General features: G+C 41.0%; 9 protein-coding genes across 9 annotated transcripts; 4 read left to right on the forward strand and 5 right to left on the reverse strand. All coding sequences in view use genetic code 12, as the record gives it.

Moving 5' to 3' along the window:
• Positions 1 to 1162: 1162 nt before the first annotated feature.
• On the reverse strand, positions 1163 to 3970 carry RIM8 (Rim8p; the record flags this gene model as incomplete). Its single annotated transcript, XM_064915731.1, has 7 exons — positions 1163 to 1492; positions 1706 to 2019; positions 2092 to 2356; positions 2426 to 2954; positions 3021 to 3287; positions 3369 to 3867; positions 3904 to 3970. The coding sequence occupies 7 exons, from the start codon at positions 3968 to 3970 to the stop codon at positions 1295 to 1297; spliced, it is 2139 nt and encodes a 712-aa protein (XP_064774059.1). The 3' UTR covers positions 1163 to 1294.
• A 3669-nt stretch (positions 3971 to 7639) lies between these two features.
• Positions 7640 to 8383, reverse strand: RJT20DRAFT_95194 (uncharacterized protein; the record flags this gene model as incomplete). The annotated part of the gene is made up of 1 exon (XM_064921566.1): positions 7640 to 8383. A coding segment is annotated over one exon (744 nt), but the record flags the coding sequence as incomplete, so codon positions are not given.
• A 2336-nt stretch (positions 8384 to 10719) lies between these two features.
• LEU4 (2-isopropylmalate synthase) lies at positions 10720 to 12942 on the forward strand. Its single transcript, XM_064917065.1, has one exon. It carries the CDS (start codon positions 10807 to 10809, stop codon positions 12607 to 12609), a length of 1803 nt encoding a protein of 600 aa, XP_064774061.1. The 5' UTR covers positions 10720 to 10806; the 3' UTR covers positions 12610 to 12942.
• Positions 12943 to 13300: 358 nt separating this feature from the next.
• RPL16A (60S ribosomal protein uL13) lies at positions 13301 to 14256 on the forward strand. Its single transcript, XM_064917066.1, has one exon. The coding sequence runs from the start codon at positions 13436 to 13438 to the stop codon at positions 14036 to 14038; it is 603 nt and encodes a 200-aa protein (XP_064774062.1). The 5' UTR covers positions 13301 to 13435; the 3' UTR covers positions 14039 to 14256.
• Positions 14252 to 15959, reverse strand: DES1 (Des1p). The gene has a single exon (XM_064920033.1). It carries the CDS (start codon positions 15737 to 15739, stop codon positions 14621 to 14623), a length of 1119 nt encoding a protein of 372 aa, XP_064774063.1. The 5' UTR covers positions 15740 to 15959; the 3' UTR covers positions 14252 to 14620.
• Positions 15960 to 17354: 1395 nt separating this feature from the next.
• Positions 17355 to 21083, reverse strand: EST1 (Est1p). Its single transcript, XM_064920031.1, has one exon. The coding sequence runs from the start codon at positions 20612 to 20614 to the stop codon at positions 17603 to 17605; it is 3012 nt and encodes a 1003-aa protein (XP_064774064.1). The 5' UTR covers positions 20615 to 21083; the 3' UTR covers positions 17355 to 17602.
• Positions 21084 to 22011: 928 nt separating this feature from the next.
• RJT20DRAFT_127737 (uncharacterized protein) lies at positions 22012 to 22855 on the forward strand. Its single transcript, XM_064917067.1, has one exon. The coding sequence runs from the start codon at positions 22230 to 22232 to the stop codon at positions 22725 to 22727; it is 498 nt and encodes a 165-aa protein (XP_064774065.1). The 5' UTR covers positions 22012 to 22229; the 3' UTR covers positions 22728 to 22855.
• Positions 22856 to 23391, reverse strand: RJT20DRAFT_127738 (uncharacterized protein). The gene has a single exon (XM_064917068.1). It carries the CDS (start codon positions 23318 to 23320, stop codon positions 23069 to 23071), a length of 252 nt encoding a protein of 83 aa, XP_064774066.1. The 5' UTR covers positions 23321 to 23391; the 3' UTR covers positions 22856 to 23068.
• A 127-nt stretch (positions 23392 to 23518) lies between these two features.
• MUM2 (Mum2p) lies at positions 23519 to 25223 on the forward strand (the record flags this gene model as incomplete). Its single annotated transcript, XM_064919106.1, has 2 exons — positions 23519 to 23924; positions 24042 to 25223. The coding sequence occupies exons 1-2, from the start codon at positions 23904 to 23906 to the stop codon at positions 25221 to 25223; spliced, it is 1203 nt and encodes a 400-aa protein (XP_064774067.1). The 5' UTR covers positions 23519 to 23903.
• Between the last annotated feature and the right edge of the window lie 905 nt (positions 25224 to 26128).

Here is a 26128-nt window from a genome sequence, read left to right on the forward strand (position 1 = left end):
TGCATGATCTGATCGTATTTTCTGTGGCTGGCGTATCGTTTGACGCAGATCTTTAGACAAGGAAATATGTCAGGCTATTATCAGAATCCCGAAATGGCCATGACGTCTTTGTTTGAGTCCTTGTGCATTTTCTTGATCACTTGCTGTTTGCACTTAATCACTCAAAATCAAGTTCTTGGGGCTCCCGGAAACGGTTCATGTATAACCGCTTACGGAGCGAATTAACTTTGTGCACATAAAAATACTGACTTTTGAACAACACGACATCACCATTGTCCGTGTTATTCATTTAGCCCTCATTCTACGCGCTTTGTAGTTCCTTTTCCCCTTTGGGCGAACCCTGACCAGAGGCATCCCCTAGCCGATAATGATCTCATGATTTGCAGTTGGGTGCCAAAAATATCGGGACGGGGTTGCAGCACTGAATGACGAAGGGGAGGTGGCCCCAGGAGCAAATTAGCTGTGCATGTAGGAGGAATGACGAAAGGCGGTATATAAGAGGGTCAGAATAGTTACTCGATGCTCAGCTTTCTTTGGATGTATATTTTGTATGATCAAAGTAAGCCTATACGCCCAGAATAATTTACCCCACAAAATAAATTTGTATAGCGAAAAATCAGCTGATTATCTACAATGTTTGCTACTGAGTTAGAAAACGAGTTATACACCAAATTGCATCATCTACGTTCCGTAGAGCAAGAGAAGAAGACGCTATTCTTCGAATTAGGGAAATTTCATGACTCGTTAGAGGATGAGATTATACAGAAGGATTTCCGGATATCCGAATTAGAGAAAAAGAACGAGAACCTTACGGGGAGGTTGCAAAATTGCGTTCTCCAATATGAACATTTAAAAGAAGAAATAGGAGACAGCAACAAACGTATACGTAAGTGTAATGAGAAGGCAGTTGAGCTCTCAATGGCGATTGAACATTTAAGGGACAAATGCTCTAATCTTGAACGTAAATTGAAAGATGCACATGACGAACTCCAGGTGGTGAATAAGATCATAGATGCTGCCTAAGACTAAAAAGTCAATCTTAGTATACAGAAAGTGGAATACGAGATCAAATTCTATTGAACTTAATATAGTTCAATAGAGTGGTAGATGAATCTCGTTTGCAAACTACAGTGCATGTTATAGTAAATAATACATAATACATTAATAAATACTCTCATACAACTCGTAAATTGTGATGTATTGGGTCGGTAGACTCTTCGTGAATTCGTTTGTATTCAAAGTTTCATCTCATCATTACTCTGACCTTGTACATCTCATTTATAGTACAACTCGTTTATGCGTGAGATACATTATCATTTTCCCTTTCTCCATTCACTGTACCAGCATGTCTACCCTCAGACAAGAGTCTATCATTGTTCAGAGAGTTATAGTTGGGAACAAAGTCAATGGCAGAATATTGATCGTCATCTACTTCTGCTGATGCACCAGTTGGGGCATTGGGATCATGATACAAATCATCATCATTATCAATCTCAACCACATTATTGCTGTTGTTATTGATGTTATTGATGTTGTTATTTTGTGGTGTAATCGTAGCTGACGAGTTCTGGTAAGTGAAGAACTGATACAGATTCTGGAGCAGTTGTCCAGTTGCGCCATTAATACTTCCATTTGCCTCGCTAGAAGTACTCACTTCTTCTCTTTCCTCTATTCTGTCGAGGATATCATTGTTTACGGGACTCACGCCGTTTGCATCGTCTTCTTCGACTCCGTCTAATGGAGGAGCAGAAGGTAACAAACTGGACTCGTGAGCTCTCATACGCTCTTTTTCTGATATCTCTCTATCTTGTCCGGATGCTACAGCGGTTCCAAGAGCACTAGTACCGTTCAATTCATTGTAATTCGGAATTGAATTGAAGTTAGTAGGAACTGGCGGATAACCAGATTGGTTTTCAAAGTATGGTGGTGATTGGAAGGAATTCATGGCAGCAGTCTCTGGAATAGCATTAATATAGGAAGGCTGGCCGGAAAGAGACATGGACGCTTGTGGTAGTACAGCTGATGGGTGTGGATGTGAAGGTGGGTACTGTTGATCTCCGATTAGATGAGGTGAAGGACTAGATGCGTAACAGCCATTGTTAGGCGAATTATTCGAAACCAGCGAAGATGATCTCCTAGACAAAGATGGCTGATCAGCAATAGTCATGTCGTTGATTGCTCCATTTACATTTTCTCTTTCCGTTTCATTGCTACTCAGTCTATGAGTACCTATTACAACTTCTGTTGTGAGTTGGAGAAACTTCTTCAGCCTCTTGAACTTATCTGTATTAATGAAGCCAGAGCGTTCTTTATGGTGCTGAGAAGCTAAGCTTGGGGTATTGAAATTAAAGTTGAACTTGAATCCAGAGTCAATGGACGTTGTGGAGCCATTGTTAAGACCATTAAACGAAGTAACATCATGAACAGTTGTAGGGTCGTCAACGACCTTCGTCTGTGGATGGTGTTCTGGGACACCGTCATTGTCCAATGCAAGCGATTTACCCGACAAATTCACAAGCACCTCAATGAAATACTGAAACGATACTAATGGGCACCCGACAATTGTAGGAAATGCATCTGCTGGAACCCTGAGACTAGTATTGATTTCTGATTGGAATGTGACTGGGTCTACGTACAACGGGATAACCAGTTGTTGCAAATCCTTGCGGAATGACTCGAAGAAGCTTTCAGCCCCGTTGTCTAATCTGCATACTCTTACAAGAGTTATGATGATTCCATTTAAATCCTGAATTTTCTTGAGATGGTTGATCGAAAGCTTTATGGGTATCAACTCTCCACGAAGATATCCTCTTTGAGGGATCTCTAATGATACCTTAATAGTTTCTGGTTTTTGGAAATTTGCCTTGTCTATGGTGGGAAAAGGTGAAGCGGTATTTGGGTTTGTGCTGGAATTTGTGTTTGCAAAGGTAATGGTATTGGTAGTATTGCTGTTGCTATTAGTATTGGTAATACCATTCAGGGTGCTATTGCTGTTGTTTACTAATGTCGTTCCTGAAGACTCGTTATTCTCCAGATTATTTGAGGATAGCGTACTATATGTATTCATCGTGTTAATCGTGTTAATCGTGGACGTCGATGACTGAGTTCTCGAAAGCTTCTTTGCATTCTGACCTCTTGGATCCTTTAGAATGAGTCTCTTTGGTTTTGGAGCTGGAAGCGCCGTCACGTCTATAGGGTTTACTAGATTTATGAGCTTTTCTGATGTGTAAGTTGGGTTGTGTAGTATTTTCAATCCCTTTGTTTTAGCAAATAGCGAGCTGCTACTGCTTGGGGAATACGTTTCTGATGGTGAGGAATTAGGAGTGGAAGGAGTTGTTGGGGAATTACCATTCTGTGGCATTTGTGACAGATGGCTATTCAGCAGAGCCTGAGTTGCTGGTGGGGACTGATTCTGTGATGAAGCACTAGTAGTTGTGTACGAGCTTGAGTTTCCTATGGAAGCTCTTAGTATATAATTAATGGAGCCCTTGCCGAAATCTATGGATGTGAATACTCTCTTATTTGGAAGCTTGACTATGAAAGGGAAGACATGTTCACCTTTGTAGAGACCATTAGCCAATTCTCCACTTTCATCCTGGGCACTCAAGCTATCACCATAGATCTTGATGGTGTGATCGAATAACGTCTGCTTTATTGGTCTCAACTTGGAGTGGGACAGGGCGTTGATTTTCACATAACCTATCAAAGATAATGTTATTACGATATTGGCTACATTTTTCTTCAGGATAAGAATGATTTGACCTGGAACCTCGTCACCTGGAAGCCAAGTCTTATGTGGTTTGTCCAACTGAATATAAAATTCAGCAACGGAGTTGAAGTCAATACGGAAGTTGGACGAGAGAGTACCTAGTGATGACTGAGTAGTATTGTTGTTGGACGTACTCTCTCCCGACGAGTTGTTCAGAAGGAACTTCGGCGTGGGTATTATCTTCGATACAGCACGTCTCATTGGGTTATATCTATATCAACGACGATTTCGATGTGGGTTGTATTCCTGACCTGGATTTATGGAATTGTTTGTGTGAGCTGGTGACAAAGAATAACGTGAAACTTAGATAATGCCAAGAACAGCGTCAACGATGGCGATTGTGATATCTAGCGGGAAACGTCTAGGCAGTGTTGGACATATGTTCTAGCACGGCGACAACTGATGGTAAGGAATGTTTAGGGTGGAAGCTTGCCTGGGAACGATATTCTGGAGTTATTTCCAGAATTCTGGCTGACGAACACAGACAGCGGCAAGATCAAAGCTACAGCGGCAAGACGATTCTGACGGCAGCAACTGGGAGTCGCGGCGGTTCTGGTGCTGAGCTGGGAACCTGTGTGAGTTCACGGTTTGTGTGGCAGCAGTTATGGGGGAAGATCTCGAAAGAAACAACCTCTGATAGTGACAATGAAATCTGTTGTAAACTTGTTTTCTCACCAACGGGTTTCGTGCCAGAAAATGAGGGTACGGGGCGATGAAATGTGGTGGGGGAGAGAAAATAGGGCGGTGAGTAGGGGAGTGTAGGGGAGTGTAGGGAGGAGGACTAGGGAGAGATGTAGCGAAAAAAACAATGGAGAGAGGGAGAAAGAGTGAGACAGTGAGTGAGTTATAAGGAGCACTGGGAGTGCGAGTTAGGAAACCGTGAGCCGTGAGCCGGGAAGGAGAGTCGATGCGGTGTGGGAACAGAGGAAGGTGGAAAAAGACACAGAGAAGAGAAAGCAGAAAGGGATGAAGGGATAAAGAATAATAAAGGCAGGGCTAAAATTTTAGTTTACTGTCAACTGTGAATTCTGAAAAATTTGTGAACTGTGAATTGTGATCAGTGGATCTGTGGATCTGTGACCAGATACCCCGACGATCACATTTTACAGTCAAACTAATGAGAAATTGTGGGTCATTGATGGAAAAGAATTGAATAACTTAGACGATTTTTCAGTTCATCCTCATTGTCTGTGTCTTTTTTTCTATATTAAGCACGTTTTACAATAACTAGACATGGTTATAGTTGAAGATAGTTTGTAAGCTGGCTCATTAGTGAGTCTATAACTATTTTTTTAGTGAGGAAAAAAAATGGTGATTATGCGTTCCAGTGACACACATAAATAATACATAAATAATACATAATACATAATACATACCTGCCTACATGATATGCCTACATACATACATACATAAATGCCTACATACATACACACATACATACATACATACATACATACATACATACATACATACAGAACTCAATTTTACTCGGTGGTGTGAGTGCTTTAGTATCACAATGAACAAGAGCCTGCAAAAGATAAGAAGTAGATTCTTGTTGGGACGTCATTGTAAACGTACCTTTAGAATTGGCAAGTGATCCCATCTTCTGATGTTTTTATCCCACATGGAAGTAACTGACTCTGATAAGACCTGACAATTTACTTCTCCCATCGTCCGCAACACTCCTAGAATTTCTAAGACAATAATAATACCGGTGCACGTTTGACATCCCCATTATCAATTGACGTCTCTTTATGTGGCTGCTATTGTTTTATGATTGTCGCCGGCAATTGTATATTGTTTTATGCGTAACTTTCAGACCACTACGTAATTGTGGTACCTTGATCGGTTGTTCCACTTATAATCGGCAACACAACCAAGACTTCTTACACCAAGACTCCGAATTAGGTGTCTCTTAACTAAACCTCGGCGGTCCCGATCAACTCGGGACCACGCCATGAATGTAAAACAATGAAAAGTTGAGCTTTATATGGTCAGATTCTGATGCAACAATCGCTTGTATCAATTTTAATATGCCTATTTTTCTGCCCGACCACAGTCTCCCTGGAATCTATTTTTCACATTGCAGGGGAATAGAGAATTACCTGGTTTCAGTTAGGGATGTTTGCTCCCTCTTCGGCATGTTCGAGGCTTTGTTAATTATTACTGAAATTACTCCTCACCAAGAAGGCTCAGGTGGCTACTGGCCAATAGAAATTGATCTCTAAAACAGGGCTTTTGTTGCTGTCATTGAATCTGAACCAACTAAGCCCGGCAATACTTGATGTAATTGGATGGGGTGCCCACCACCATACAACTGAAGTAAAAAAAAACTCTAGTTACAGCCCCCGTGACCGGTGACTGTGTTACTTATTTTTAATCTTACAACAGCCCGGGGTTAATCTGTCATCTGCAACCTTCCATATCTCTCCGGTTACGTCACTACTCATAATCAGAATAGGAGCACCTGTGCCGAGAGTAATCGTCTAGTCGCTAAATGTAACCCTATTTTGATTACGACAGGCCGATAGATCGCGCCGAGTGTCCCACTATTTTAACCTTTAACCAACGTACTCTTACCCACAGGAACTATCATTGCTGTAGTACTAATCCTGTGCTTAGCGAGATAGACTTCGGTGAATCCTCACCACGTTTGGCTGTGGGCCTAGAAATACTTCATTGTCGCTACGAATCGCTGGGCACTAGGCACGATTCTAACTGATGTTCCATCGTATCTATTGTCTTGTGAGCCTAGGATTCACCAGGGTCGGTGGGGATGGAGAGAGACTCACTAAGTGCCAAAGGGGAAACAAAGTTTTGTTCGGAGTGCCAGGTCACGGAATGTAGATATTTCGGAATGGTTATTGTTAGGTACTCCTTCACTACGCCGTAGTTGCTTCGATGATCAAAGAACAATACATACGTATCTATATTTGGACAGACTTCCTCCCTACAGTTAGGCTTTCGTAGTGGTGCTATCCGAAGCCATACGTCTCCCGCAGGATATTATCTCGTAGATGTGCAGTTCGTCCTTGTTCCCCGCGGCGATATTTTATACACCGACAGGAGAGTACTGTTTGTAACCGGCGTCTAAACGAACTTTAAAGTATTGATTTGAGCAATTAATCAGTACCTGAAAAGGAATACCATCTTTCGTCTAGTCAAAGTCTGTGGTTCCTATTGCAATGCGTGATAAAATAGTGCCATTAACCTTGCTATATTTGGTTGGGTTGGCTTTGAAGAGGGGATTGGGATCCCGTGAAGTCTTCCCATCGGCTTTATCAAACAAAATTACACACCCTTCTTTGTTGTGCACAGGGTGTAGCCGCAATAACCAAAACGGTTGCAATATAATTAAAATAATGGTTGCGAACATTGCTGCGATTTTTATCTTTTGATAAGATATGATGCAAAAAAGGAGCTTTGCAATCTCATAAGGCCTTTTTCTCCTTTAGGCTCAAATGTGCATTTGCGAGGAATATTCGTATATACTCGGGTAATTTCTACTCCTCTAGGGGCTGTGAAATAGACTAAACTGTGTGAAGCCGTTCGTGATTTCACTAAGATGAACACAATGTCTACCTGGTGGTACAGTTGTACCTTCCGTGCTGTTTTAGAAGATCCTACAATTGTCTCCAGCCTCTTTAATGGTACAGTCGTACCTTCCGTGCTGTTTTAGAAGATCCTACAATTGTCTCCAACCTCTCTAATGGCGTCTACACTAATTTCCGAAATGAGTCGATGTATATATGGTACAAGCTAGCTCTCTATGACGATTCAACTATGAAACTGGCAATTAAATTATGAAAAGAAAAGATTTTGGGTCAAAATGAATGCAAAAAGAGTATGGAGCCACAGCCCCTACTCTACCTAATCAAAAGTCTTCTTGGTACCTTTGAACTCGGCGGTCTTTGGTGGTCCTCTTGGGGTTGGGGTAGAAGATCTCTCTCTTCCACCGAAACCACCTCTGTTTCCACCAAAGCCACCTCTTCCACCTCTGTCACCACCGAAGCCGCCTCTTCCACCGAAGCCACCTCTGTTTCCACCTTGTTGTGGTTCTCTTGGAGTGGAGTAGTCCAATCTGCATGCACGTCCCTCGATGTATTCACCGTTCAATGCTTCGTAGGCAGCCTTGGCCTCGTCAACGGACGAGAATTGCACATATCCGAAACCCTTTGGTTGTTGAGTGTCTGGGTGGGTTGGGATTCTACAGGAAATGACGGTACCGTATTCACCGAAGATGTTGAACAAGTTGTCTCTCTCGGCGTTGAAAGACAAGTTACCAACGAAAAGAGTGTCTGATGGCTCAGATGGAGTGTCACCGTATTGTTTAGCTCTGTCGTTGCTCTTGGCGTTGGTGGCATGTGGTTTACCAGTAGATAAGTCCAAGTTGATTGGTCTACCATCGATTTCTCTACCTTGGTACTCTTGAAGAGCCTTCTCAGCAGCGGCCTTGCTCTCGAAGTCAACGTAACCGTAACCTCTGGACTTACCAGTGGCTCTTTCCATTATAACTCTAGCAGAGATGACACCTCCCAAAGGCTCAAATTCTCTGAGTAACCAATCATCGTCGATGTTCCAGGATAATCTACCAACAAATAAGGTGGCTGGTTCTTCGTTAGTCTTGGCTCTCTTGGTTTCTGGCTCTTCGGTAGATTCTTCTTCATCAGAAGAAGCCTTACGCTTGAGATCTTCCTTCTCTTCCTCCTCTTCTTCGTCGGAAGAGTCTGAGTCTGAATCGGATGAGGAGTCAGAATCAGAAGATGAATCAGAATCAGATGAGGAGTCGGAATCAGATGAAGAATCGGAGTCTGAGGATTCGTCCTTCTTAGCAACCTTCTTCTCGACCTTCTTTTCAGTCTTCTTGTCTTCCTTCTTCTCTACCTTCTTCTCGACCTTCTTGTCTTCCTTCTTCTCTTCTTCGTCGTCAGAGTCCGAGTCCGAGTCTGAGTCGGAATCGGAATCACTAGAAGATTCTTCGTCACTAGAAGAGTCGGAGGAGCTGGAGTCGTCAGAGGACTCTTCCTTCTTTACTTCCTTCTTCTCGACCTTCTTGGAAGCCTTGACTTCCTTAGCCTTTGGCTTTTCTTCTTCCTTTTCTTCTTCCTTTTCTTCTTCAGATTCGGATTCGGATTCAGAATCAGACGAAGAAGAATCGGAGTCGGAAGAGGATTCTTCTTCTGAGGATGAAGAAGAAGAAGAAGAAGACTCCTCATCGGAAGAAGACTCGGACTCAGAGGAAGACTCTTCCTTCTTAACCTCCTTTACCTTCTTAGACTTAACTTCTTTCTTAGCAGCCTTTGGTGCTGACTTGGATGACTTGGCCATTGTGTCTTCTGTGGTGTATCTACTGCGGTTCTAGCGAAACTTCTACTACAAGAAAACAGTCTACTTTCTAACTATATGTACTAAAATTTATTTCTACCCCATCTCAAAAAAAAATTTAGAAGTGAAAAATCTGAAAAATTGTAAAGTGAAAAATTTCCTGCCTAAAAAAGAAATTTTGGGACATCTCATCTCGTGACATTTGGGAGATGAGCGGTGGAGATGGGGGATGATAACGTATGATAAGGTGTATGAAAAGGGAAAGGGGTGTATGATAAGGTTGTATTGGAGGAGACGGTGTGGTTGGGAGGGTTGGGATATATTTGAAAATGAGTTTTTATGGTAATTTTGGTGCCGTAGCTGTTGTTTGACATGTAATTGGTGTATAACGGTGCCTGGTTGAGGTTGAGGGGTGAGAACCGAGAAATAGTACTTCATATAGTTGGCTTGCTATGAAATGTATCGATACGATAAGGGGTACACAGCATGCTGGAGAACTGGAAATTGTAGTGGGTTTTCAATGGGTTGAGGATATGGGATGTGGGAATGGTAAATGGGGCATTGTGGCCATATTTTTGCGGCTTTCTAAGGAGAATTTGGATAAAAAGGTGGTCTATGCTAGTCAGTCTGGCAGGAGGTTTTCATTATTTTAATCTCGTTGAAAGAGGTAAGGACATGAACTGACAATACCATCATCATTAAAACTATACAAGTCTATCCCTTTTTAATAGAGTCTTCTTGGAAATAATTCATTTTCTTTATACTGCTATATTCTCCTATATTATCAACTTTTCAACAGATTTTGCGGCAATTCGCGAATTCTCGATATTTCATTAATTTGCAGCTGTAATAATAAAGCCACCCCCAAATTTTCATTACTTGATTTTTACTATATTATTCCATGTTCTAAAACTAATCCACTAGAGAAATATATTTATAATCCAATTATTCAAAAAAATCACTTACGATAATTACGATGACTCTTTTCCATTAACACGTCCATATTTAGTCCATTGTGACACTACACTAGTAATGCCCTACATAGCATTTTTTTTCTTTTCAACGACACACTCCAACCACTATATCACCACGTCACATTCAAACATGATCTTCTGCATAACACTAACTTTTCCGTCTTTTCCCTCAGAAAATTCACACCAACACCTAACACACCTAACATCCGACTCAAATCAAAAATCTCCACCGAATCCTGTCCTCTCCTACCACCCATCTGCCATCACACCACCTGCTTATCAATCCAAGCCCATCGCCTGGCCGACTGGTGAAATGGAAGTGGGGAAGCGCATCACGTGACTATATCATGTCCTAAAGCGGACCTATACCGGCCCACCATACCGGAAGTGGAAATTTTTCACTATACCCAGTGATCAAGTCTATGTGGAACCACTATAGGTTTGTTCCCCACCTGGATCGAGTTTCGACCTCGAGTTTGTAGTTAGAGTCATATTTCCATATTTCTTTTGTCCACAGAATCATAAGCTACCGTGGGATATTTGCATCGTGGACACAGTTGGTCAACTATAAGACACTTCATCCATTACTATCATATCCTATTCATTCTCCACATTACCACGTTAGTTTTCAAAGAGTGTTTTTATTCAATAATCTGGTCATCTAGCCGAAAAAATCAGTGTTATTATCGCCATTTCATTCAAAAACAAGTTGAATAGCCAAAAAGTCGCCAGATCACCATGTTCAAGCAAACCTTAAGACTTCTCCAGAAGTCAGTGAAGTCCTCTTCTGGAAGAGTGGCTAGCGTGACACCAGCATACAAGAATATGTTAAGAGATCCTTCTACGAAGTACGCAGCTTTCAAGGGCGTCTCGCTTCCAGACAGAACCTGGCCAAGCAAATCCATAACAAAGGCGCCAAGATGGTTATCCACCGATTTGAGAGACGGTAACCAAGCCTTACCAGATCCAATGTCTGTTGAGGAAAAGAAAGAATACTTCCACAAGTTGATTGAAATCGGATTCAAGGAAATCGAGGTGTCGTTCCCATCGGCATCCCAAACTGACTTTGACTTCACCAGATATGCTGTTGAAAACGCTCCAGAGGACGTTTCAATTCAAGTTTTGACCCAATCTAGAGAGCCATTGGTTAGAAGAACAGTCGAGTCCGTGAAAGGAGCCAAGAAGGCCACCATCCACACTTATTTAGCTACTTCTGACGTTTTCCGTGATGTCGTTTTCAACATGAGTAAAGAAGATGCTATTGCTAAGGCTATTGAAACAACCAAGTTAGTCAAGTCTTTGACGAAGGACGACCCAGAAATGCAAGAGACCGAATGGACTTTGGAATTCTCTCCAGAGTGTTTCTCTGATACCCCAACTGAATTCGCTGTAGAGATCTGTGAAGCAGTTAAGAACGTCTGGGAACCTACCGTCGAGAACCCAATTATCTTCAATTTACCAGCTACCGTCGAAGTTGCTTCTCCTAACGTTTATGCTGACCAAATTGAATACTTCTGTAAGCATATTAGTGAACGTGAGAAGGTCTGTGTTTCTCTTCACGCCCATAACGATCGTGGTTGTGGTGTCGCTGCTAGTGAATTAGGATTATTAGCTGGAGGAGACAGAGTCGAGGGTTGTTTGTTTGGTAATGGTGAAAGAACCGGTAATGTCGATTTGATCACTGTAGCTCTTAACATGTACACCGACGGTATCTCCCCAGAATTAGACTTCTCCGAAATTGAACAGCTTATTGATGTCAGTGAGAGATGCAACAAGATCCAAGTCCACCCAAGAGCACCATACTCCGGTTCTTTGGTTGTTTGTGCTTTCAGTGGTTCGCATCAAGATGCCATCAAGAAGGGTTTCTCCAAGGCCGAGGAAAGAGCTGCTAAGGGTGACACTAAATGGGCTATTCCATACTTGCCATTAGACCCACAAGACATCGGAAGATCATACGAAGCTGTTATCAGAGTCAACTCGCAATCCGGTAAGGGTGGTGCTGCTTGGGTCATTTTGAGAACCTTGGGCTTAGACTTACCAAGACAATTACAAGTTGCATTCTCTAGCATTGTCCAACAGCAGGCTGACTCCTTGGGCAGAGAATTGAAGGCAGAGGAAATCAATGAGTTATTCAAAAAAGAATATTGTTCGACTTCTGCCATCTCCTTGAGAGATTTCGAAATTACCAAGAGAAAGGACGCTTCAGAGAAGAACGATCGTGAGATCTTTGCCGTAATCCAACACGGTTACCAGAGAGCTAACATCAAGGGTCATGGTAATGGACCAATTTCAGCTTTCATTGATGCCATCAACAACAAGTTTGGTGTTGTATTTGAAGTTGTGAACTATAGCGAACACAGTGTTGGCCAGGGAACTCACACCAAGGCTGCTACCTACGTTGAGTTGAGTTACGTCAACTCCAAGAATGAAGTGGTCAAGAAGTGGGGTTGTGGTATTAATACTGATGTTTCACAGGCTTCTATGGAGGCAATTCTTTCCGTTGTCAACTCTTTGGTTGACTCTAAGGAAATCAGCATTTGAACAGAATATATAGGAAAATTGTAGTTAAAATCAAAATCAAAGAAACCTAATGGGGTCAAAAGTTAATAAAAGTCATTTGTTTTTTCCTTAATTTTAGTTTCTATTGAAATTCTCTTTGAGTAGGTTGATAGAAATCGTAGCATTGTTTCCCCCTTTCTCTACTCCAGACATTAGAGTTGGGTCATAGTATTCTTACTATATATTCAGTTGCGGCCACCACCAGAGAATATGAATCAGTACAAGTACTAGAATACTACATGATGAGAATGCGTTATTTAAAATATCATATCCACTATATCATATATATATTTATACATATATTCCAATTGTTACTACACCGACAGTCTTCCCGGAGCCATCTTCCTAGCACCCTCTTTCCAACTTCTTTCCAATATCTATGGCATACAACCATGGTAACGTCGTAAATCGCTGCTAAATGGCTGCAAATTTAGGGCTTCTGCCCTAACTGATCACGTGCAATAAACACCAAATCACGTGCCACAGATATATTTTTGTGTTTTTCGTCTTGCTCCCCGTGCCCCATGCACACTCTTTCACAGTGCTACTTTTTGCTGGCTCCCCATCTCTCACTGTACCATGCGCACTCACGTGACCTTCTCTCCCCCATCCCTCCCAAATTTTCCACTGCCACTAACTAACGGCTCTGACAGTAATTTTTCATTAACTCATACGCTCTCTCTACCTGATTGAGTTAGTAGTGGGAAAATTTTTTTTACCACAGGAGTTAGTATATTGAAATTTTCTTTTTCTAAAGATTCTTTCTTCTGATAAGTAGTAGTTCTTCAAAGGAAACAATATACATAAGATGTCTACCTTCGAGCCAGTTGTTGTTATTGATGGTAAGGGCCACTTGTTGGGTCGTTTAGCCTCCATTGTTGCCAAGCAGTTGTTGAACGGCCAAAAGCTTGTTATTGTCAGAGCCGAAGCCTTGAACATCAGTGGTGAATTCTTCAGAAATAAACTTAAGTACCACGACTACTTGAGAAAGGCCACCAGATTCAACAAGACCCACGGTCCATTCCACTTCAGAGCGCCATCCAGAATTTTCTATAAAGCCGTCAGAGGTATGATTCCTCACAAGACTGCCAGAGGTAAGGCTGCCTTAGAGAGACTTAAGGTCTTCGAGGGTGTCCCACCACCATACGACAAGAAGAAGAGAGTTGTTGTCCCACAAGCTTTAAGAGTCTTGAGATTGAAGCCAGGTAGAAAGTACACCACTGTCGGTAAGTTGTCTTCTGCTGTCGGCTGGAAGTACGAATCCGTTGTTGACAAGTTGGAGGAGAAGAGAAAATTACAAGCCGCCGAATACTACGCTAAGAAGAAGGCCTTGACCAAGAAGATCAACGCTGCTAAGGCCACCACCGCCGAATCCGAGGTTGCTCAACAATTAGCTACCTTCGGTTACTAAGTAGGGGGTATCTGTGTATTAGTCTTTACCAAACGCCAAATATAAAATGAAAAATTTAGGATAACTAGGAGCATCCATATAACTTCCATTGTTCTTAACTTTTCGAACCTTTTTCTTATTAATATCAATACAAGCAAATAAAAAAATGGATCTGTAGACTGTGGGCATGTAGAATTGTATACAGTAGCAATTAATAGGTAAAACTATTAAGCTAACAAGAGGTTATACTAGTTTCTGAAGAAATCAAGTCACATGACCCGTGGCGCTACCAATTAAATTTATATTCCTTATGCTTTCTGTTCCTTTAGTATTAATGTCTATTTTCATAAGTAAAATATAAGGGAATTATCTTAAGGAAGTAGGATGTCTCGTACTCAGTCATTGGGCATTCTCCATTGAATTTCACAGTTTTTTATCCAACAATTCCGACTCTTAACTACCGTATACTCCTTGTTTAATACCTTTTCATTGCTAATTTACATAAATGTCATAGTGTACATATTTCAAACTATATTTAACTATTTTAAACCCTCCCTTTCTACTCTATATTTTATGATATTCCTTCCTGTCAAACATCAGAAATCATTCCTGGTTCTCGTCCAAGTTTTTGACATTGGCTCCATGTCTCTCCTTACCATCTCTCTTGACTCTGTTCCACAAGGTGTTGACATCACTGAAACAGAAATACCAGATCACTCCACACCATGAATTGACTTGTGGCAATGGGTCGTAGAACTCGGCAGCAATTCTTCTGAGTTCTGGCAACTTGGTCCATGCAATGTATGGGAAATCATGGTGTTCGTTGTGGTAACCAACATTCCAAGTCAAGAGGTTCAAAGAACCATAGTAAGAGTAGGTCTCAGCAGGAAGCATCTCCTTGCTGATGTTAGCACCATCCACAAGCTTTCCTCTTGGCTTATTGTTCTCATTCAAGACATAGTGTTCAGCAATGAAGTGTCCAGCGCATGGATGCAAAGATCCGGCTAAAAAGGAACTCATGATGAAGTAAATAAACGAGTGCCATCCCCAATAATGCACCATAAGGTAGTCCACACCAATTTGGAAGATGATGTTAAGTAAATGAATGTAGGTGAACTTGATCTGAGTGATGAACATGGGCCTAAGCGCATAGAAGAAGATCTGGAAAATGGCGAAGAAGACCTTACCCAACACGTTAGAAAGGAAGATTCCCTCATATTGGGTTGGTAAGTCTGTGTCAAGGTACCTATCTCCCATAAATTTATGGTGTAATTGATGGTAAGGTTGGAATGATGCCGAATATGGAACTCCGATGGGGATATTCGTGAATATGGCAAAGAGCTTGTTGTGAATAGGTTTCTTGAAAAGCAAATTGTGGGACAATTCGTGAATAGCCAAGAAGATTGCCTGGTTGGACGTAGCACCGATCACATAGGCCAAAGCTATGAATTTCCAGCTCAAAATTGGAGTTTCTCTTAAGTAGTAAGCAACTGCAAACTGAAGCAACACCACAGCGGTGACATACCACTTGGTCTTTGTTTCGTAGCCCGTAAGTTTAGCCACTTCTGGGTATTTAGCAAGAATCTGCTTTCTGCGAAGAACATGAGGTTCTGCTTCTGTTGTCCAATAGAAGTCGTTCAAAATTTCGATGGACGAATCTGCTGGAGGAGTAGAGAACGTGAAGGTCTCACTTGAAGACCTGTGTTTGATAGAGGCATCCATTGTGAAGCTATTAGTGAATTTGTAGAATGAGAGATTTCAGATCGATATAAAGCACGACTGAATCAGTATAAATCGGTCTTTTATGGAGCAAAAAGGACGAAATTCGGGAGCCAATTGCTGTGAATGTTCGTGCTACTAGAATTATCCAGACCGAGAAAACAACTTTAACCCCACGGAGAGAAACAATCTATATCCTCTGAACACAACTATATGAAGAAATCCAAAGCTCCGATTCAAACCACAGAAAATGAGTGAAAATTTCGAGTTTTTACCTAAAAAAACGCTATCCCACTAGTCCGACGTTAACCCAGTATCGCCAGAAATCCAAAACTTGATCTCTTTGTAAGAAATCGCTGCTCTAATATAAAACAATCAGAAAGAATAGCATGGAAATCACACCACAACCAATGTCTCCTTATACACTTTTCAGAGGAACCTCTGTTAAGTAGAGATTCTCCGATTCCCGATTCCAAAAGGAGACATTTTTTTTCCGACAGACACGAGGAAGCGAGGGGAGGGTGTGCAGGAGGGTGGATGGATGGTAGGTGGGTAGAAGAGAGGGTAGGAGAGATGGTAGTAGGGTTGGTAGTAAAGATATAGGGATGAGGTGGGATGACGGGTGCTGAGGTGTGTGGAGAGGTCAGATAGTGGACATGGTGTTAATTTGAAAATTTGAAGAGTAGGCATTTTTTTTTCATCAACCGGTGAAGCGATGGCATGGCATATGACGAACACAGAAGGTGTGAAGGTGTGAAGACGTGAAGAGGTTGAGAGGTGAGGTACACGGCACGGCAGCAATTGAGAGAGGTTTTATGTTCTATTTCTTTTTTTTTTTTTAGTATATATCTATGTAAATGAATATGACTATGTATATGTATGTGAATATGTCTATGAATATGAATATGTATATGAATATCTCTTTATATGCGTATACAATATTATTACTCTATTGGGATGGAAGCTCACTGTTGGTGCTTTACTAGCGAGGAACCGTTTTCACAGTGCTGTTGTGTTAAGGGCTCTCCACTGAAAAGTATGATATCTATCTTAGTGAACTGATTGAGCATTGGAAGCACCCACCGAGAGGAGTAACAAAACGGCAAAAACGTCTATAAAATAGCCCATTGCATTTTTTCCTTTGCATTCTCTCCTATATATTCATTAGTACTCGTATAATAGCCCTACGTCTACGAGAAATATCAACAAATAGAACGCCTTGTTATATAACTACCGTACTGTTCATTGGCCCTCCCCACTCTAGCCCAGCTTAAAAAAACAAAAATCAACAACAACCCCAATGCATACATACCAGAGCATAGTAACATACTACGGCTTGGCCCTCTACTTGGCGATATAACGATTCCCATAAGTACAACAACCCGACCACCTACCACTACCCACCACCACGACTACCATTTCTGAGCACATCTTTTACGACATTTCCAGGAACGAGGAACGAGTCAAATAGTTGCGATTGTCTTCGAATCTTTAAAAGTTTTTTTGCAGCGATTTGCAGACACAACGGGGTCGGATCCAGAAATCTACCCAAATAGGAAAAAATGTACCATGGTAGCGCCCTCGTAAAAGGAGGCTGCAAATATCAGGAAAAGAAAGGTGGCGACGTGGGGTGTTAACAAGTATGCTACTATTTGCAACATCGTGGAAGAAGAGGCCGTATTGCTGGATGCGGATTATAGAGAAGTGTTATGGGACGACTTATGTCTAAATTTTGTTTACGATCAGGAAAGAAAGAAAATTTAGAACCACGATTTTACTACAAAAACTGTTCATGGAAGCATTACTATTGTCCTCTCGGGTTGTACAAAATTTTGCATCCTTGCTGCTTTAATGCTATCTACTTGGTTATGAACTAGGTCTCTGCTGCTGTGGCTGCTGGTAATGTTGCGGCTGTTGCAGAGATGGCGGTGGCGGAGGTGGATATCCATAGTACTGCTGGGGCTGATAGTATTGTGCAAAATGTTGCAGGTAGGAAGGTTGTTGTGGCTGTGAAATCGGCTGAAATTGAGAGGCATATCCAGGCACTGCCCCCTGTTGCATCGGCATTTGTGGATAGTACTGGTTTGGATATGGAACCTGATTTGCAGCATACACCCCTCCATTAAAGGCAACATTTGAGGCTTGTGCCTGGTACCCCATCATTGCTCCAGGAGCATAAGTAGCGTTGTAACTTTGCCCGAAAGTCCCAGTGTTGGACCCAAATGAGGGTAAAGTGTTTTCTGTATTTGTCAATTGAATTGGCGCAGTACCCGACTTAGTAGAACTCGAGTCTTTTGTGTATCTAGCATCAGACTCGCCATTTGGACCCTGCAATAAGGGAATCTTGAACTGTTCAGCATTCTGCAGTTGGGGAGAATCCGTCTTATTGCTCCAAATATTTGCAAGGCGATTTGCTTGGTTGCCTGACCCAAAACTACTGCTAGATTGAGGAACAGGTGTATTGAGATCACCATTTGAAGCACTATCCAATAGAAGGGAGACCTCATCATTGTCCTTATCGGTCTGAGGAGAAAGCATTTCCTCATCCTCTGCTGGTTTCAAGACCTTTTTCAATTGGCTTGTGTGACTAAATATGACCGACTCAATCTCTGCTAACGACGCTGGAATTTCGACTTTCGGGGTTGCCTTTTCTTCACGAATTACATCAGTTTTAGAGATAACTTCCAGTTCCTTCTTAGAACCGTTCCTACCGCTTGAAGTCTTCTGAGCAGCTTTCTCCGACGACTCCCTTAATATATCGGACATTAATTTCTGATCTGGTTTCTTTTTTCCATTATTTGTTGGACCAAGAATAGCAGCCCTTTCTACAAGACCTTGGGCGCTTTCATGATCGATAGCCTTCTTGTTTTTAATCTTGGGCTTGTTCTGGCTCTTGTTACTACGATTTTCAGTTCTTTTCTCAGGATCGATAACGTAGACTAAATCAACAAAATCGAATTGAATACCGGCAGTAGAATCTTGCAATAATTTTTGGACTAGCCAAACTAAGGATTTTATTCTTGAGACTGCCTCATATTCTTTAATTTCTTCCTGTATTTCCTTTTCTAGAGATCCACCATGTTCACTATCTGCTTGTAGTTTAGAGATGACGTCATTGGATAAAAAGGAGGGTATTCCGTTCTTGTTGTAGCAATTAGAGTAGTCTCCGTGTAATAGGTTGATATTATCGGCCGTGAATAAGTGGTCATCTTTGAAGTCTTTGAATTGGTATTTAATTACTTCAAAGTCCTTGAAAATCAAATCTTCTGAAAAGAAATAGGATCTCACAGGACGGGAACCTATTCTTAAGAGGTATACCAATTGCAGGGCTTTAGTATCCCCGGAATTTTGTGATGAATCCAACTCTTTAATATATGCCCATATGTTATTTACCACTTTGGATAGGTCTTTCATCGTTCCTGTTCTTGCTGAAAATGTTCTGTAGACAGATTTATTCTCCTTTATCCAATTCAACACTAACCTCATGCAAACTAATACATTGGTTATATTGGAATTGGACAACTTAAGTTTTGCAATGTTGTTAAAAAGCCTTTCAATGTAACGAAATGCAAATTTGCTGAAGGTCGTCAAGTCTTCTCCCTTGGCGGGGTCGTATGAATCTGCCGTGGCTGCCTTTTCGATCAATGCATAAAAGGAGAAGATAAATGTAAGTTGCTTTAGGAAGAAAGAATAATTCTCACTGTCTTCCAGGAGAATTAGCTTTTCAAATGAGTCAGTGCAAGCCTTATATAAGTCACTTTCTAATTTAAAGAATGTGATATTCTTCACAATAGTGGGGCCCTTCTTGTATATCTCTGGCATGTAGATATAACCGACCAAGCAAGCCAAAGCCGTATTTAAGTCGTCTTCCAAGGTTTGTTGGTTTTTTGAGGTTTGTTTCGTGGCAAGTGAAGCAAAATCGATTTCGTATAACCTCGTTAAGAACCACTTTTTTGTTAATACTGATTGTAAGTTGCTGTTTCCCAAACGGAACTCTGTATGTCTTGTTAGCTGAGATCTTAAGAACCATATACATGCTTCAAATTTGTCGTCGAGTAAGTTATTGATCATACCTAAATGATTGTAAGGCTGGCTCAAACCAGGTATCAATGCAATACAGAGCTTGTAAAGCTGTTCTGCTTTCTCATATGTTGGACTAAGCAATGCGTACTTCTCCTTACTGGTTAAACCACGATATTTGAAAAAGTCCTTATTAGAAACACATGGCGCAACATAGGTGTTTTCCAAGAACGATCTGTGACGGGAAATATCTCCCAAAGCTAATAGACAACGATGACATAAGAATATGATATTCAGCTGAAAAGTAACGTCGTCCGTTTCCAAGGACGTAGGGGGAGGATCAAATTTGAAGTGGTCAAGGAATTTCTTTGGGAATAAGCTATTCTTATAATGCGTGGAGAAGTATTTCAAGAGATTAAGATAATACAGAAAAATCTGTTTATGGAACTTCAAATAGCTCTCGTTGAGCTTCCTTAACTCAACGGGCTTGGTTTTGAACTTATTAGGTTTCCCCAGTGCCACTGCACGCTTGAAGTCCTCGCACACTTCATTGAAGAAGTTAGCATGGAGTCTTTGAAAGAACTTGATCATAGGGTAATGCAATTCGGACCATAATAAGTCTAGGTACTTAATAGTTTGGAACTCGGTTTCCAATTGGTTATTAGGAATCTCGTCACTGGACAGTTCTGCATTCATTGTGGTGTAGTATTCCGATAAGTCAGCAACGATCCAAGTTTGGAACTTGGACTGCAACACAGTGTTGAACCCGAGCAACAATGAGTTGTCGACAAACTTTTTATTTATGAATTCATTGAGCTGAGACTTGTAGAGCTTAATTTCCTCGGTTGGAATGGCCATACTCGGGGATAACTGTGTTTGTGAGTGCTTTTGCAAGAAAGTGCAATAAAGTAGTTCTCGGTTTGATGTAGTGAGCTGGTTTGATATTGAAGTATAGCCGTAGTTTCAGGGCTGGAGGGGTTGAAACTGGATATAAAATGATTCAGATGAGATTATGCAAACATAGAACTTGGACGCTATAACATTCTAAAGTTCTGGTAATGTTCATAAAGGTCACAGTTTTGTAGACGACTGGCGACTTTCGGAGTCGGGATCAGCCAACAGCTTTAAAAAGGACAGCTACAAAGCGATGAAAAATGCAATTTTCGGCTGAGGGAAAGTAGCAAAAAGAAAGAAGAAAATAGCAGCAACAAGACAGAAACAAACTTAAAGAAGTGATTTTCTGTTGAAGTGAATGCTGGGATTCTGGTTATTTCTCCTTTTTGCAAAATTGAAAAATCGAAAAATCCTCGATTAAACAAACAAGAAACAAAACGGAACTGGGAATATTTCACCATCAACTTTTCACTTTAAAAACGCTTGGATATTTCACAGCATAATAAAATTTTCTTAGTGCGTAGGAGTCACGTGGATGGAGGGTGGGTGGAGTGGGAGGGAGAAGTAGAGTTAAGGTGGTTTAGATCTGTAAGAGGTGGTATAGATATGTGAGAGGTGGGTGATGGGAGAAGGGTGGTGCTTGAAGGGGGATGGGTGAAGGGTGGTGTGGTGAGGTGGGTGAATATTTATGGCTCCTGAGTCATGAGTCATGGGAGATGTTTAACAGAACCATGCCGGCCTAATGAAAATTTATTTTATCAGTTAGAGTACAGTTGGAAGTCGACTGCTCGACTGACTACAACACCATGTGTCCTCTTATCTTTTATCTTCAGATTGGGAAAAGTGGGCAGGTGGAGGAAATTTAAATGGAATAAACAGTCTGAATTGGTTATACCATAAAAGACGGATAAAATCTTGCAGCAATTGGATAAAGTATGTCGCGACATGCCAAATAGACAGAAAGCAACCCGAAAGAAGATCAAAAAGATATGTTGCTGATATATGTCAGTGAATATATCTGAGAATAAAATAAGATATAAGGAGCACCACTGCATAATTATCTAAGACTTGGCTCAATCTCAATCTTCTAAGTCTTCTATGAGTTTCTATGACTTTTTAAGACCTGATAAGGAAACAACAAGAAGTCACATAGAGATAGACATTTAGACATGTAGAGACATTTATACACTGTTACTTTAGCACCTAAAGGAGACATTCTTGCATTTGCAGAAACCGGTAGACGACATTAGCACCACCTTTTTTGCACCTTTCTTTTTTTTATATGTCAGATGCAAACTGCATGCATTGCCACCACCCAACCTGCAAAGCTAACCTGCAAAGCGGATGGCAAAATCGAAGCGGATGTTTCATGTATTTTGCAGTTACAACGGAGCTTGCAGTGTTCCATATATAAAGGTAAGCAAAACTCTTGTGGTCGTTTGCAGCTATTATTTGTATTTATAGTAGACGATTTGCCCTCAGGTTGAATTTTGTATTTAAATCTTTAAAGCAAGAACATTCTTTAATCCGCTTTCTTTTTCATTCTTTATCACACAACATCTTAAATAACATAACCATTATGGGCACCGACAACCTCTCAGAACAGGAGGAACCCTCCTACGACGTCAAAGTCTATGTCTACGATTTGTCTCATGGCATGGCAGCAGCCTATGCGCCTATGATTCTCGGAATAAACCTAGACGCCATCTACCACACCTCCGTGGTGATATACAACAAAGAACACTACATCGACCAGGGGATCAGGGTTAATACCCCTCCAGGATTCACCAAGTATGGCACTCCCATCGAGGTCATTGACATGGGAAAGACATACATAGACGAGGAAATCTTCCAGGAGTTCTTGGATGAACTTCGCCACCATGAAAAGGGTAAGTACCACGCTATAAATTACGACTTGTTTGACAACAACTGCAACCACTTTACTGATGTGGTATTGGATTTCTTGGTGGGGAAGAATCTAGAAGACAGGATATTGAAGTTGCCACAACAGGTGTTGAATACTCCCAATGGACAGATGTTACGACAGCTCATTGGAAACGGAGGGGGTTACGTGTAGGCTGTCAAGTCTGGTCAATGGTAGGAGAGACGTAGTAATTACATGGTCCAAAATATGGTATTTATAAGTAGAAAAGCCAGCGTTTTCATCGTTGCTATAATTAATTAATGAAAGAATTGCATCCACAATATTTGGTCTTTAGTTCAATTAGATTCAAAGATGTAGACTAATCTTGTAACCGGTGAGTAAGCCTGTCGCCTAAGCAGACTCAGCAGACTCAGCAGATTCCACGGCTTTACAACTACTACGTAGCTATCTAATTCCACTTTCCTAAACAGCACTAGTGGTTTCACATGAGATAGTCCTTGTCTAATTTGCATTGATCACTATAGCCGTAAACTTCATCTCTTTTCTCCGTTTGTCTCTACCAATTTGCAGCCACCCACAAGTGATTCCGAAAAAAACCTTCCCCAAGGAAGTACCCCGCATACACATAGTATAGTATATACCGTAAACTGATAACAATGCAACGTTAATGAAGAGAAATCTGCTAGCAATACACCATTAATGAAAAGAGTAAGAGTGAGAGAGTGTGAGAGAGAGAGAGAGAGAGACTCCTCAAAGCCGAAAGAATATTTATACCATTTACTCATATCATATCATATCATTAATTATTATTCATCTGATCATTGATAGCTATATACATACATACATACATACATACATACATACACACACATTATCATATAAAGCGATACATCCCAAACTTGTTCTTTTCTTTACTCCTCCCATATGCTTCTATCGCCATACCATAACTGCCTTATTAAATACCCCTTACCATTACCACTACTATACCATATATCATATATCATATATCATATATCATATATCATATATCATATGTCATATGTTCATGACATACACATTTAACATTTCTAACACAACCCACACATCTAAAACTTCTAGCACTTCTCATCTGACCTAACGCTACTCACCTTACGGTTCTCACAGCAAATCGTAACCATCTCTCTCTCTCTTCCCCCGCCCTCCAATAAACCGTCCCTCGCTTAACCCTCTGCTGTTTCATATTTTTTTTACAGCCAAAAAACCCTCTTTCTTGGGAATACCCTTGTTACCACTTGAAACAAATACCAGCAGTGTGAGTATTTTTGCCTTCACAACTTCTTTCTTCTTTATCTTTAAAGCAACAGTTTACTAGCTCCAAACTTCTTCAGGATGGACAATGCAACTATGATGGTACGTAAAAATAGTGTATATGGCTTTTGGCCGCAAATTATACCATACTACAACCTTTAGTGTAGTCTCACTCCCTCTAAGCTAATAAAGTGACTTGTACTAACTGACTGCAAACAGGCCAAATTCGGCCAAATGAACTTCGGAAGCTCTATTGACTCGTCCATTATGTCCAACATGACGCCACACTCCTCCCAGAGCATCATGTTGTCTAGTAACGGCTTTTTGAACGATACCGCTGCTGCCAAAGATCCTCAGGATCAGACTCAAAATGGCAGCCAAAACCAACAGGGCACTTTCTGGAGATCAAACTCTTCCAATTACCCCACCAACCAGTATAACCCCAATTCAGGAAACAATACTTCTTATATCAATAATTCTTCTGGTTACAACGCCTCTGATTCAAATGTGGTCCCTTCTGTGTCTCTGGGTACGCTGCAAAATAGACACTATCTGTTGCCTGCCCCTACACCCGAACACACGAATACCGCATCAAAGCTTACCAAGGGCTCCAGTATGATGAATATCAACGCTCCCAGCTACGTTCCAAGTTATTCAAACCAGGTCAGATACGGATCTCAGTCTCAGCCAAGAACCGACCTTGACATTTCTCCCACCCAGACTAGTTCTTACTATTACAATTATAAGCCAAATGAACTCGGTTATGTCAACCCTGGAGACAAGTTAGATTACAACAATTCCACTTTAGGAGGATATTCCAGCAGTAACACCACTGCAAATACAAACACGGCCTCGAATAGGACAAACACTACTGGTTCGTCTGTAGAACCAATTCAAGAAGAATACAAGCAGCTCAAAATCGAGTTGATCTTGAAGAATCAAATCGTTAAGTACTTGACAGAACAGTTAAATGCTATGAACAAATCCAGAAACAAGTCTTTGGCAGAGACTATGAACAACCAGAACTCTTCCTCGTCGGCTTCTGCCAAGATCAAGATTCCAAAAAATCATTATCAAGTCTTCCAAGATTTGTCGAAGACACTACAGGAGAAGACTGTGGAATTAGAAGAAACAAAAGGTCGCTTAGAAGCTCTTATTGTGGGTTTAACAATTACGAACGGTAACAACAATAGACAATTCACCAACCAAGGTGAATTTGATGAAACTGAGATCAGTCACAAGATCATCAACAAGTTGAACTTGTTGAGCAATGAGAACGAGAATCTTTTGCAGATGATCAGTTTTGGCAACAAGTCCAGTTTATTGATCGAGTTGGGTTTGTTAAGACACGAAAACAAAACTTTGAAAGAGAAGTTAGAAAAATATGAAAAGGGCAAGTAATTTTGAAGGAAGAAGCGACAGTACTTCTGGTATGCTTTAATAGATTCCTACTCAGGAACGGTTGCTAAAAAAAAGTGTAACCAAAATGATGCATACTTGTCCTTGCAATTGCTAGATAAGTGCTATATAATATAGGTACTGAAATAAATGTGAATGTGAATATAAGCTAATAGACAACGAAAAAACTAGCATTTTTTTGCAATCAAAAACCATTACGAGCCTAGACCTTCGACACAAGTGATGCTATCTAATGAACTTTACTAACAAAGGCCCGGGTACTATTAACGCCTGCGTCGCCTAAAAACTTATCTATGTCGTTTGTGATGATGTCGAGGCGGGCCATTGAATACATGAGCCCTTACTACTTACACGAGACGGTTAGGAGCAGCCGATACAGTGGCTTCGCTTGGGAGACATTTGGATCAAATTAATATGCAAATCAATCCCAATAGGCCGTTCTAGAATAAGAAAGAGGATGCGATGGGCCATCTGTGTTCTTTTTTTAGAACAGTGGTGAAGTACAGCCAATTCCTATCAAAGGGCTTAGTAGTGAGGTTTTAACACCACGAACATGCTGTTGCTACCAGAATGACCAAAACTTGGAGAAAGACCCACGAAGCCACCGCGAGATGTTCTATTGGTGCTGCTGGCACTCTTATCAGAAGATTTTTTTGAAGATTACAGGAAGGCTTAGTTGGGATCCAGTATACCAGTGAATGTTTCAGATCAACGCACAGTCCATATTGGATTTTGATCTACGAAGTTAGTTGTAGTTATTGCCGGTAAGAACCGAGACGCTGCCTTGAAACAGCAGGAAGAATGAGTGAGGTGGATTTTCTATATTATAGTAAATCTAGAAATGGAATTAGACATGGAACTTAACTGTTCCTGACAGGGTTAAATTA

This window comes from Scheffersomyces xylosifermentans (genome assembly GCF_036884685.1).
Source record: "Scheffersomyces xylosifermentans strain CBS 12540 chromosome Unknown RJT20scaffold_4, whole genome shotgun sequence".
Classification (NCBI taxonomy): Eukaryota; Fungi; Ascomycota; class Pichiomycetes; order Serinales; family Debaryomycetaceae; genus Scheffersomyces; species Scheffersomyces xylosifermentans.